Source organism: Akebia trifoliata, chromosome 9, assembly GCF_017979445.1.
Source record: "Akebia trifoliata isolate Shusen 1 chromosome 9, ASM1797944v1, whole genome shotgun sequence".
Taxonomy (NCBI): Eukaryota; Viridiplantae; Streptophyta; class Magnoliopsida; order Ranunculales; family Lardizabalaceae; genus Akebia; species Akebia trifoliata.
In genome coordinates this window covers 27,108,498-27,123,515 of record NC_141383.1, presented here as the reverse complement: position 1 = coordinate 27,123,515, position 15,018 = coordinate 27,108,498, and the positions used below count along the sequence as shown (strand labels likewise).

The 15,018-nt window shown below is 36.4% G+C and overlaps 1 protein-coding gene across 1 annotated transcript; it reads right to left on the bottom strand.

The window, feature by feature from the left end:
* Positions 1–2,809: 2,809 nt before the first annotated feature.
* LOC147395178 (uncharacterized) lies at positions 2,810–11,549 on the bottom strand. Its single transcript, XM_086454265.1, has 5 exons — positions 11,393–11,549; positions 8,862–9,714; positions 7,847–8,005; positions 6,540–6,794; positions 2,810–3,094 (listed from the first exon to the last, which is right to left on the bottom strand). The coding sequence occupies exons 2-4, from the start codon at positions 9,708–9,710 to the stop codon at positions 6,570–6,572; spliced, it is 1,233 nt and encodes a 410-aa protein (XP_086310391.1). The 5' UTR covers positions 9,711–9,714; positions 11,393–11,549; the 3' UTR covers positions 2,810–3,094; positions 6,540–6,569.
* Between the last annotated feature and the right edge of the window lie 3,469 nt (positions 11,550–15,018).

Here is a 15,018-nt window from a genome sequence, read left to right as displayed (position 1 = left end):
GCAAGGGGTGAGGGAGTGCGCTCTACAGTTTGCTCAACTTGATCGACAATAGCACATTATGCAAGTGGTCAAGGTAAGAAATAAGGGAAAAGGATAGATCTGCTCCACCCTCTCCACCAGGCGATAGTAGTTTCTTGACATCTAGTAAAGGGCTCGATTGATTTTGCTCAACACCTCCTTGATAAATGGAAAAAAGGAAACTTCGGTCAATCTTAATTTGGTCGACGTAGACTAAAATCTCCTCCTGACAACATTCGTTAGGGTTGTTAAGGTTTTTGCAAACCCTAATAGACATAAATGTGGGGATTAAGAAATCCCTACAAAGTCGAGCAATGTTAATGACCATCGAAGAATTGGAAATTACAAAGGAGTAAAAAGTAAAATGGGGAGAAAATTACCTTAGAACGAGATAGGTAAAAATGACTGGAGGTCTAAAAAACTTCAAAGGCACTAGAAGACGAATGCGCAAAGGGAGAAGCATAGTAGAAAGGGAAAGTGACAGGGGACCTCTTATTTATAGCAGGTTGAAAAAGAATGCGTACGCCTGCAAAAGATAACACGTTCAAGTCTAACCGTCATAGCCTTTGGGTTTAGTGACAATGTTAGTGGGACAATTGTATGACTACAAATGAGAGACGAATTGTCTCAATCGTTTAAAAAAATTGAAATGACGCTGCATTTAAAGTTAGAGTTGTAGAGAAAATGATATTCAAGACGAATCCTTTTTCCTTCATTAATTCCTCTATTTATAGATCATTCTTTCAAATTAGAGTTTCCCCCTTAATTGGAATTCGATTACGGTGGATCTCCTAATTCTAAGGATTTTAAACGAAATATGAATCTTTGAGATTGAGTCCAAGATTCTTGGGAGATCTCTTCCAAGATCTCATGACTCAATATGACGTATTCCAAAATTATGCAGATCTTCGGATCAGGCATTTCCTACTAAGCAAATTAGGTTTCCATTTGCGTTTTCTTCCCTTATCAACTAGGCTAGACGCCACTACCTTGGTCTACCCTATTACTGAGCAGGATTGGATTTACTAGCTTACTTAAAGTACCACTTAACTAGCTTGGACACGTGTACGGTCTAGATAATGTACCATTATTATCCTCTACATTTACCCCCTCTCAAGGAGACGGGAAGTCTCGCCGTCTTCTTGAGACATGTGCTTTTATTTTGATTAGCTGTCATGATCCCCCATCATTACCTCTATCATTCTGATTTTTAATGATTTTTATAATTAGATTTTTAATGGAATGTTTAGATAGAGGGTATTCCTGATAGAAATACATATATGATTGTGAAAGTGGGACCACTTACTATGAGAAATGTTGGCTAACTCTCTAGAGTCGAAATGAGCTCAACCAAAAAACTCTATGATTACTAGGAAGATTTGTGTGTGTAGTTTGTTGTCTCGATGTATATCACAAAGTTGGACAATTCAACTCAATAGTTCACTGGACGACTAATACACTTGATGAACTTACATTGACAACAATTTTTGTCATATATGACTTTGAAGTTTCTAAATGGGATCAACTCATTCCAAAACTTCTAACCCTATCAAAAGTTGTTTACAAAAAATAAATGATCCATGATTCTTCAACTTGTAAATTGAGGTTAGAAGTTTAAGACTGAGCTGATTTTTGGTGAGGATGATCTCCTCACCACAAATATCATCCACACCAAAAATCAGCCCATTTTGAAACTTCTAACCCCATCAAAGGTGGTTTACAAAATTTTTTTGTCATAGTTGTTGTCACAACTGTTGTCCCATGAATCGTCCCCCATATATAAAATGTCAAAACTTTTGGGTTGGAGTTTTTACTTGAATTTCGTCAAACTTTTTCATAATACATTATTTTAAATTCTATAGAAATAGAGGTTGTCTTAAGATATTTGTAAAATAATTAATAGTTAAGCTTTTAATTTGGAAAAGAAAATACATTTTCCTTGTTAAGTTATTTATTTATATTTATTCTTTTAATTTGAATTTTCATTGAAATCTAGAAGCTGGTAGTATTTGATTCTCCTATATAATGATCCATGTGGGCAAAAATGACCCTTTGCTAAGATTAAAAATCTTATTATGTAAGGCTACTATGACTTATGTGATAATGAAAAACACTTTGCTTGGTAAAAATATACTAATAGTGAAAAATATGTTCCTTACTAGGTTAGAAAGGAAAGTTTTTTAACCACATCACCTTATAACATCCAAAAATACGACTAAAAAGGACGAAATTCTATGAACTTTGAAAAACAATTCAAAAGAAAATCATGCTATTATAACTCTATGATATTAGTTTATAGTTGTTCAACTTTATTTTTAGTAATAGTATTTTATTTTTTGCGGTGGATATGAAACTTATTTTTGAGAAATTAAAATTTTATTAAATAGGTTACGTGGATCAGATCAAGTTTACCTATTTAATAAATGTGTCGGGTTTGGGTTTGGGTTTGGTAAGTTTTCATAATACCCTTACTTCAACATGACATGACCCTACTCATTACCGACCCTAATATATACATATACCATCATGTTCGGGGGACATCTACAAATGACAATTATTTTTACATCTCTTAGATGCCATCCATTTTTCAAGATCCAACAACATCTAGCGATATTATGCAGCTGATTCTTTAGTTGTCTATGACTTCTAGTTCTGAATCTTTTGATACTGTATTTAACTTGCCTTGGTTACCCTATAAGGCCTTTATTGGAGATCAAATGAGTCTCCCTAGCCACAGGCATTTGTAAGTTTCCACCTTTTTAATACAAATCCTTACCTGATTAGCCAAAAATAAATAAAAAATTACACTACATGAAGTATCAAATTTACCCCTTTTTCACGTCCCTCTGGAGATTTGATTCCAAGTTCCAACCAACTAAAGCAAACATAGGGATTTGGTGATGGTGATACAGAGTCTGCAAAATTTCCCTAACAGAACTAACTAACTAACAGAGTCATAGCCTTCTTCTCTTTTGCTACTCCTAATAAGATAACTGATGCCCAAAGCTATTGCAATTACTACTCCAATGAAAACCGCTAGCCAATAATACTTTGACGACTCCATAATATCCGGCATCTGCACAAAGTAGTATGAGAAGTTAGAAGTCTGTTTCATAAATACAATACCATCTATCTGGTATTTTAAAAGAATTTCAAGAAAAAAGTCTCCTTATTCTAAGATTAATAATGCATTGAAAGTACCCTCTATCATCAAATCTATATATATATATATATATATAGGGTCCGGTTCAACAACAAACATTTTGGCAAAACATTTTTCAAAACATGGGTTAGAGGTTTTGGAATGGGCTGATTTTTGGTGAGGATGATCTCTACGGTGAGGAGATCATCCTCACCAAAAATCAGCCCATTCCAAAACTTCTAGCCCCATGTTTACAAGTTGAAAATTTGTGAACCGTCCATTTTTTGTAAACCATTTTTGATGGGGTTAGAAGTTTTGGAATGGGCTGATTTTTGGTGAGGATGATCTCTACGATGAGGAGATCATCATCACAAAAAATCAGCCCATTCCACAACCTCTAACCCATGTTTTGAAAAATGTTTTGCCAAAATGTTTGTTGCTGAACATTTCCCATATATATATATATATATATATATATATATATATGGGCCGTTCGGCACCCAACCATTTACCCAACAATTTGCCCAACATGTTTTGTCCTACATGGGTTAGAAGTTTTGGAATAGGCTGATTTTTGGTGAGGATGATCTCTATGGTGAGGAGATCATCCTCACCAAAAATCAGCCCATTCCAAAACTTCTAACCCCATCACAAATGGTTTACAAAAAAAGGACGGTCCACGATTTTTCAACTTGTAAACATGGGGTTCGAAGTTTTGGAATGGGCTGATTTTAGGTGAGGATGATCTTCTAACTGTAGAGATCATCCTCACCAAAAATCAGCCCATTCCAAAACTTCTAACCCATGTAGGACAAAACATGTTGGGTAAATTGTTGGGTAAATGGTTGGGTGCTGAACATTTCCCTATATATATATATATTATATATATATATAGGGTCCGGTTCAACAACAAACATTTTGGCAAAACATTTTTCAAAACATGGGTTAGAGGTTTTGGAATGGGCTGATTTTTGGTGAGGATGATCTCTACGGTGAGGAGATCATCCTCACCAAAAATCAGCCCATTCCAAAACTTCTAGCCCCATGTTTACAAGTTGAAAATTTGTGAACCGTCCATTTTTTGTAAACCATTTTTGATGGGGTTAGAAGTTTTGGAATGGGCTGATTTTTGGTGAGGATGATCTCTACGATGAGGAGATCATCATCACAAAAAATCAGCCCATTCCACAACCTCTAACCCATGTTTTGAAAAATGTTTTGCCAAAATGTTTGTTGCTGAACATTTCCCATATATATATATATATATATATATATATATATATATATATATGGGCCGTTCGGCACCCAACCATTTACCCAACAATTTGCCCAACATGTTTTGTCCTACATGGGTTAGAAGTTTTGGAATAGGCTGATTTTTGGTGAGGATGATCTCTATGGTGAGGAGATCATCCTCACCAAAAATCAGCCCATTCCAAAACTTCTAACCCCATCACAAATGGTTTACAAAAAAAGGACGGTCCACGATTTTTCAACTTGTAAACATGGGGTTCGAAGTTTTGGAATGGGCTGATTTTAGGTGAGGATGATCTTCTAACTGTAGAGATCATCCTCACCAAAAATCAGCCCATTCCAAAACTTCTAACCCATGTAGGACAAAACATGTTGGGTAAATTGTTGGGTAAATGGTTGGGTGCTGAACATTTCCCTATATATATATATATTATATATATATATATATATAGGGTCCCTTTCAGCAACAAACATTTTGGCAAAACATTTTGGCAAAACATTTTTCAAAACATGGGTTAGAGGTTTTGGAATGGGCTGATTTTTGATGAGCATGATCTCTATGGTGAGGAGATCATCCTCATCAAAAATCAGCCCATTCCAAAACTTCTAACCCCATGTTTACAAGTTGGGAAATCGTGGACCGTCCATTTTTTGTAAGCCATTTTCGATGGGTAAGAGGTTTTGGAATGGGCTGATTTTTGGTGATGATGATCTCCTCACCATAGAGATCATCCTCACCAAAAATCAGCCCATTCCAAAACCTCTAACCCATATTTTGAAAAATGTTTTGCCAAAATGTTTGTCAAAATGTTTGTTGCCGAACATTTCCCATATAGGGTCCCTTTCAGCAACAAACATTTTGGCAAAACATTTTGGCAAAACATTTTTCAAAACATGGGTTAGAGGTTTTGGAATGGGCTGATTTTTGATGAGCATGATCTCTATGGTGAGGAGATCATCCTCATCAAAAATCAGCCCATTCCAAAACTTCTAACCCCATGTTTACAAGTTGGGAAATCGTGGACCGTCCATTTTTTGTAAGCCATTTTCGATGGGTAAGAGGTTTTGGAATGGGCTGATTTTTGGTGATGATGATCTCCTCACCATAGAGATCATCCTCACCAAAAATCAGCCCATTCCAAAACCTCTAACCCATATTTTGAAAAATGTTTTGCCAAAATGTTTGTCAAAATGTTTGTTGCCGAACATTTCCCATATATATATATATATATATGGGAAATGTTCAGCACCCTAAGTTTTACCACACACTTTAACAAACGTTTTTTGTCCTACATGGGTTAGAAGTTTTGGAATGAGCTGATTTTTGGTGAGGATGATCTCTATGATTAGAAGATCATCCTCCCCAAAAATCAGCCCATTCCGAAATGTTTAGCCCCATGTTTACACGTTGAAAAATCGTGGACCGTCCAATTTTTGTAAATCAATTTTGATGGGGTTAGAAGTTTTGGAATGAGCTGATTTTTGGTGAGGATGATCTCCTCACCATAGAGATCATCCTCACCAAAAATCAGCTCATTCCGAAACTTCTAACCCATGTAAGACAAAACGCGTTTGTTAAAGTGTGTGGTAAAACTAAGGGTGGCGAACGGGACCCTATATATATATATATATATATATATATATATAGGGTCCCGTTCAGCACCCTAAGCTTTACCACACACTTTAACAAACGTGTTTTGTCTTACATGGGTTAGAAGTTTTGGAATGGGCTGATTTTTGGTGAGGATGATCTCTATGATGAGGAGATCATCCTCACCAAAAATCAGCTCATTCCAAAACTTCTAACCCCATCAAAAATGATTTACAAAAAATGGACGGTCCACGATTTTTCAACGTGTAAACATGGGGCTAAACATTTCGGAATGGGCTGATTTTTGGGGAGGATGATCTTCTAATCATAGAGATCATCCTCACCAAAAATCAGCCCATTCCAAAACTTCTAACCCATGTAGGACAAAACACGTTTGTTAAAGTGTGTGGTAAAACTTAGGGTGCTGAACATTTCCCATATATATATATATATATACACATTTGAAGATGCAAGTGAATGGAAGGAACTACAAATACGCATCATGAGAATAATGGAAGAAGAAAAAAGTCATACATGAAATGGCATTCGGGAGAGATGCCTAGGCTACGGTGTCTGGTCTGCAACCAAAATGTAGAAGAGTCCCATCACTCCCGTATGCCTTTTGCTGTTGTTGTAATTCGATTCAAGAAGCAAAGATTCCCCATTAGATATCTTGACAGAGCCTGGTTGAGGATAACAAGTGGACATCCCTACGATGTAGCCAGCCTCATTGCCCACTTCATTTCCTTTTCCATAAACTGGTATTGAAGAACATATAATTCGGCCATCCTGATTCAAGTAACACGAAAACAAATTCAGAACATTTTTTTAAGTATAAAGGAATCTTCAAAGCTTTCTAAAGCTCTTGATACAAGAACTGCATAGAGGAGAGGCAAGAGAATAACAATAACAACAAATAAAGGTCACGCCACTTTAGCTCTAAAGGGTTTAGAAACCATAGTGAACCTATAGTAGAACATATTACTGTACACGCCCACCCTTAGGAAAGTGTCCCAGCCAAACGGTCTGGTATTAATGTGAAGCAGATTAAAAAAACAGATCTTGTAGGGAAAGGAGTCATTTGAACTCGAATTGAGTGGCCGACCAATATCATGGATGGTAGCTGATTAGCACCAACAAGAAAGTACTGATTGAATTATCCAGTATCATATGTTCTATACACTCAAATGGCTCCTAAATCTATCAAATTGAAATTAACGAATTTGAATATTTTTTTCTACAAAATAAACAAAAGAGGTGGCTTTGGATAGAATTGGATGGAGGGACAGGGTTCATTTAGCCGTCCTAAAGCCAAATCTTTGGGATAAGGCTTTGTTGGTATTGGCCGGTGGGGTAGGGGGGGCATAGATTATTGTTGGAATTTTGATTTCAAAAGTCCCATGTTTTAATTAAATCATTATTTTACTCATAGTTTATCACTTCAACCTAAAAATGATAGAGAAACCCATGTTGACAAGAGTTGCAGAGTTCTAAAAGAAATCTTCTTCTACTTTGTAGATGTTGGTAAATTGTGAACAAAACTCTCTACTCAATCCCATGGAAATTGGGATGAACTTCACAAATGTGGATGAGAAAATTGCCGGAAAATGTGAACAATGAAATGATTATTTAATTATGCTGTAAAAAAGCAATTGGTTGTCCAAGATTTCAAACAAACAATTTCGGAATACTACGAGTAGATCTCTTGGCATTTAGGGTTGACACTATCTTTTCATTCATTTAATATATTGTTGTGCCACCTAAGAGAAAAGAAAAAAAATCTAAGGTGAAAATAAAAAACCTCTGATGATAACACAAAAAATTAAATGCCCCATAATTACCTCTCCGAAAAGAGTTGAACCAATCCCCCCTGAATGCTGGTGAGCAACACCATAGACGACATAACCACCTTTAGGCATAACTACGCTTGTTTTTTTGGCATCTACACACCCATCGCTAGCCAAACCAGAACCACTACATGATTTGATATCATATTCAATCTGTATTGAAATTATCAGGGTATATTATCCAGCCTAACATTCATAAAATAACTACATTAATGAAAAGGTACATCAGAGTAATGGAAAACTAGTGTCTCCATCGTACCAAATTCCCCACTACGCCCTCATCACAGAACCATAGATCATTTGCCTCGGGATACACATAACCATAAATCATTTTCTCGTGTATCCTGAGGCAAATGATGATCTACGGTTTTGCGATGGGGACGTGTGTCAGAGGGGGGGTGTCATATTATCACGACTCTTTTTATTTACTATTCTCTTCATGAACTGTAATAGCCAAATGATGGCAATCTACCGCATAGTTAAGTTCTACTTCTATGCTTACCAGTTACCAGCCAGTATAAAGCATTTATGTTGAAATTATAACATGCCATTTCTATCTGATCTAAATTACTAAATATCCAACATAATCTTCATACCTTATTATATTGTATCAAAGGCAGAATTTATGTTAGATACAATATACTACAAGTTTTTACAGATTCTATATTTGGGATTATCCAATATCTGTGCAAGCACACACATATCTTCCCGTGCAGCACAGACACATCTAGTTCACCAAACCATTTTCTTCCACAAAACTTCTACTATTTCTAGTATCTTAAGTGGAGGTGCTTACATAACCATCGATGCTTTCCGCTTGCATCTCGATGAAAAGCATATATGGTTCTGTACACATGTCCACATCAGCAATGGGTGAAACAATGTCAATTTCAATGTGACTTCAGCATTTTCCTTTTTCCAAAGATGAGCAGTTTGTGGTCTCCATTTGGTTGCTCTCTGGCCCCACAAAAAAAATTAGTAAACATAAATAAAGAGTTAGTAAATATACCCTGCAACCATCACTGGATCTTGTTGGATCTTTGCCCCTTGTCCTAGTATAAGTGACATCAAATATATAAATCTTAACAGGCACAATTGTGTCTTCCCAATCAACCCATTTCACTGTATATCTCAAGTAAAGGCTTCTCTTTTTGCTTTCAAATCCTTCTCTTAGCTTGCATTGAGTCTGATCATAGCAACAAGATAGTCCCCCTCCATAATCTGGCTTCAAAGGCCGTCCATACTGATCCTTTGTAATATTATAAAGATCACACCTGCATTCTGTGCATCCCCACCGATCCTCCACGCCTCTTGTATCGATTGCATGGACATTAATAAACCATCTTTCCGCATACCCATGTGGAATTTCCTTTGGATTTCCAACTTCTATCCCATAAGGATCTGGCACATACGTCGTGGTTTGGCGTGTTTCGGATCCAAGACCAAAATACTGCCCAAGAGAATTTTGACACATTCCGCTGTTACTCACCATAATAGTCTTATTGAGTCGACGCTCCATATCACCACTTTCCCCTTGAATTTTAGTATCCTTGAGAGAATAGTATCTAAGCACTACCCAGTGATGTAGATAAGTTTCATGAAGAGGGACAGGATTTCCCATCTCATCAACTACCTCAGCTTTGAATTCCTTAAGAGCAATGTGACCCCTTGGAAAGTCAACATTGTAGTAGATTTTATTCTGTACGGATCCTGGTCCCAAGACAAACTTAGGGGACAGAAAGACAGCAGATTTCACCCCATTTTCATTAATGCTTGGAAGAACTTGTGTAGCTTTAACAGTTAAAACTGACAATAGAATTGGTAACGAAAGCAGACACCATTGAAAAGGATGCGACATCTTCCTGCAAATGTAAATCTCTGGCTAAAACATAGATTCTACTGAAACTCAATTATAACTATGAAGAAACTAATAAATTTTTACAAGAAAGTGATTTACATATAATATTTCATTTACAAAAACTTATCTTAGTCCAGAAAAGATGCACTTTTGGCAAGTGATATATCACCCCATCCACCTCACATTTTTTTAGTTGATTACCATTAATTAATTCATTTTCTAACACTCAAATGATCTTTTTATACCAAACTGGATTAAGCACACACAAATATGAATTTTTCCCACGAATTTACTTTCTAGAGAAAATGAGATTACAGATTAATGGACTCTTGAATGATTTGATCATACAACAATGTTTGTGATTTTATACAAACTTTTGTTATTAGTAATATTTCAAAATAAAAAATCTATATCTCTAATATTATAATGAGATAATAGTAAATATTATTGACAAAAATCCTCATTAGTTAACTTTTTAAAAATTACAAAATGCCTTTGCATTTCATTAAATGACAACACATTATAAAGATAAATGCCAAATAGAAATAGTAAAGCAATCTTTTAAAGTAATTGTAACTACAATTTTAACATTTCGAAAATATTAATTTTTGTAATTCAAGACCAAACGGACATGCCACCCACTGGTAAAATTATAAGTATAATGTGATTCCTTATACTTAATAAAATGATTAAAATTTGAAATTTCTAAAAAGCATTATCTAAATTTCATTTTGACATGAACTATCACAGATATAAAAAAAATAAAAAAGAGAGATATAAGATAAGAAAATAAAGATGAATCTTGAAAATCTGACTACCCCACATGGCAAACTCAATCGACTACCTGATGTGACAAGTTCGGGTGGTCCTCAGGATACATGGCTACACTTCCCCCATAAAAAAGGGTATCTCGAGGGAACTGTGTATCCCAAGGAGCACATATGTATGGTTCCGGAACTTGTCACGTCAGGTAGTTGATTTGAGTATGCCATGTCGGGTAGTCCGATTATCACTACTCAATAAAGATATGTATCCTCATAAAAATAGGGGCCGACTAGTTGCACACCACCCATTACCAATTGGACTCCATGACTTAAAAATTTCCCTTTCCACTCCATGAGCAAAGTAGAGAATACAAAACTATAAGATAAAATAAAGGTAAAACCCTAAAAAGTTAGGTATGGAAGAGCAACCAGTAGGTTAAAATAGAATTTATAAAAAATAAAAATAAAGAATTCTTTAAGATTGTTGAGCAACTAGTCGGTCCCTAAAAATATGAGACTCGAAAAGGGCAAATCCCTGCCAGGAATTTTTTTTATAAAGAAAATAAAATAAATTGGATCAAAATTTGAAATTTTCTTCTTAATAAGGGAAACGAATTGAAGACTACTTGTACAAGAAGAAGAAAAAAAGGAAAACAGTGTGTGTATGTGTGTGTGTGTGTGTGTGTGTGTGTGAGAGAGAGAGAGAGAGAGAGGATAAAATCATGAAGGAAGAAATACAGATGATGAAATAAAATGACTAAAACATGAATTCATCAAAAAAAAAAAAAACAGACCAATTAATATAATTTGTATGAGAAAAAAGAATGTGAAGATAGACAATACTCTTAAAATTTGAGAAATTCGAACTATTTTTTTTCTTTTTTCATAGGAAGTGGTATAGAAGAAAATGAAATGTACCTGATGGTTTTTAAGTGACACCAGCTCCAGAGAATGAGATTGCTGGCCAAGTCTCAAACTTTACTTGTACTCTGAGTTTTTCAAGCTTTGATGTACACTCTCCATTATTCTATATCAAATTTGTGTGGTCTGTGTTTAATAAATTGAAAGATATCGCGTCAAAATTGGTTTGAGCTTAGAAAAGTCCTGTTATTTGTGCCGTCTCTATTGACCTACTTACTATATTACTAGTCGTTCTCCACTGAGCCTTAAAAAATATTAAATTTGAGAAAAATTACTCATTTTAAGTTCCATTATTTAGTTTTATGTGAAATTTAAAGAATTTTATATGATATAAACATAAGGAAACTTTCAATCTTGTATAATATAAAAATAAACGATAAAATAAGTCAATTTTGGGTACTCGCAAGTACTTGTCGGATAGAACCTAATGGTTCTGATTTCTATCAATCCACTTTCATATTAGACCCGACTCTAATCGGTTCCAATAAAAAGGGAACCAGAATTAGAATTTTCGATTCCGGGTAAATGGGTAATCATTGACACCTCTAGTCTTGCCTAATCCATCTGAGTTGTGATGAATGTATGCGATTGACGTGACAAAGGCACAAAATCATAAGTCTTTTTCATCAGGATACACAGGAAAAATGATATGCAATTTTGTACCCTTGCCACATCAGTCGTGTACCAAAACCATATGTATTCATCATTATTCAATCCATCAACTTGAAGAATCCAAATCGTGTGCACCCAGGGTGGAGGAAAGAAGCCCTCCTCCCACATCTCAATACTTGACATGTTAGCTACATTTAAAGGAATTAAAGCCTAAAATATCTCCTTTTCAAAATTTCCTTGAAATGTGGCTAACATGGCATGTATTGAGGTGTGGGAGGAGGGAAGCGGATCCTCTATAAGGAAATTTGTAAGGAGAGAAATAAGGAAATTTGTGTCTGATATGGGACTAAACTCAACACGTCCCACGTGTGTGAGTGGAGAGAGGCCCAAGAACTTATAAGGAGAGAGACAAGGCAATTTGTGTCTGATGTGGGACTAAACTCAAGACGCCCCTGCACGTGTGGACTGGACTAGATCCAAGCACGTGAAGATATGAATTGGGTGACGTGGAGAAGAGAAAAAACCCACTCTGATATCATAATAAATTTTGGGCTCCAACTCGAAACCAATGGACAATGAGTGGAGAGGCCTAGGAGTTTATAAGGAGAGAGAGACAAGGCAATGAGTGTTCGATATGGGACTAAACTCAACACTGCTATCACTTTTTGTAGTCCCTCTCATACCTACTTAGATTCTCTAGTGGGCCAAGCACTTTTTGGTAATGCTACAGCTGTTGTGATCATTGGCGCGAACCCAGACATGTCCATTGAATTTGAACCATACCCAAGAAAGATGCTCCAGATTTAATATTAAAAAAATCATTATTATCCATCAAGATACATCATGCGCCTAGAGCCAGATATCTATATTCAATTTAAGCCATCCAATAAGAGGTATAATCCATTGCACAGAAATCACACGACTCGATTTTATTTGGCCAAGAGAATGGATGTTAGAAAGTTCAGGTAACCAATGGCCAATCCTTCTCTTGACCACAATTTACCTTTGAAAACAACCTGGTTATGAGCTAACAAAATCTCTCAAGTAATCAGCCAGGGGGGATAATTTTATCCTTAAACAAAGAGCCTTTGGTAATCCCACGAAAGAGGTAAGATAAATGACCATTCCTTGGGGGATTTAAGCTTTGATCGGAACTTTTTTAAAGTGCAAGTTGTTGGTTGAATGTTTCCTCAGATTGTTTACAGAGAGGGCATTGAGAAGCAAGTTGAAAACCCCACCACTTCTAAAGAGAGTCCACTAGACATCTTTTGTGAAGTAATTTCCAATTGAACATACTAATTTTAAGTGGTATTTTGGAATTCCACAACAAAGTCCAATATGTACTGGTAGGAGCAGCCGATCTAACACAATTCCAGACCAAAAAAGAAGTGTGAACAGTCCTGATGTATTGTGAACCCAAACAGATCTGTCTTTTATGAATTACCGGGTTAGATACATCATTACCAAATAAATCACCAATTTTTTTGGATATTGAAACCATCAGTGGAATTCCAAACCTCCTTCAAAGATATTTCATCTTTAGTGTAGACACCCCAATTTGAACGGGCCCTCACTCGGAAGGGCCCAAAAACAGTAATTTTTCGAATAAATTTGGCCAACGGGCCTTGATGGCCCGAATCATCGAAACATGACATTTTCGCCAGAATCAAAGCCTCTAACGCCTCTCAATGATTTAGTAGGTCCACCAAGAGGATACGGCATGCTCCCATCCACCTCACTGTATTTGGAATACCGATTTTCCAACAAAATAGGTCAACGGGCCTCTAAGGCCCAAAACGATGAAAATGGCAATCTTGAGTAAATTAAGGCCCCAAGACCACCCAATGGTCTAAGGGACCCACAAGAAGGGTTGTGACCCATCCCACATGTGTTCAACATCACCGCTCCATGCTTACATCCAAAAATTGATAAAATCCTCCAACGGGCCTAAAAAGCCCGATTTGTCAACACGTGGCATTTTTGATCAAATCAATAATTTCAAAAACACAAAAAAAAAAATTTAAAAATTAAAAAGGTGAGACTTGGGAGACCTACCCTTCACCTATCATCTACCGCTCTGCCTCGAAATTCGTGAACACCCTAAACCCACCTAAGGCCCACAAGCCCTCAACTCTTTCCTAAATTCATTTTCTACCTTACCCATTAACCCAAAATTAATCTAAGCCCAAAAACGAACCTCCCTTCTCAAAATCCAATCTAAGATAAGCCTTACCCAATCCAAAACAACCCACAACCCTCCTAAACCCAAGCCCAATACACTTAAAAGCCCACTAACTATTACCCATATCCAACTCATTACATAACCCATAACCTTAACCCATTACCCATTACCCACATCAACCAATCAACCCCTCAATATCAAAAGATAACACATGTCATCACCACCCTTCACCTCCCTTATCTAATCACCCACCCCCATCACTATTCTCTAAACAACTCATCTAACCCACATCACCTCTTTCCAAAATCACCTCAACCCATATCCTACCCTAACCTAACCTATCCTCATTCTCTAACCACCAACATCACAACCCATACTCAAACATACCCTAACACACCATCACTCTCTAACATCAACTCATCCTCTCATCACAAATGCCACATGGCATCATCTCCTATCTCCTCTCAAAATCAATTTAACAATCTCTTGCACAACAAATTCTCCAAAATCTTCACACCTCACCTCATCAACCAACCTGACACTCCTTCTCTAAACAACCCTCTTACACCCCCACTCCTCCTATCAATCATCACTCATCTCATCCCATCAAACACTCTACCCAAATGGATTTGGGTAGGATCCAACCCATTTGGATCTAAATCTCACCCATTTTCACTCATTACGCATTTACCCTCCATTCCACATTAAATTTCACACATTTCACTTCAAATACCCATGCCATTCTCTATTCTCTCAATTCTTCACCCCATTATACCCCCAAACCTCCCCTCAACTCCTATAAATACCCCCTTCCCTCCTTCCAAAAGAG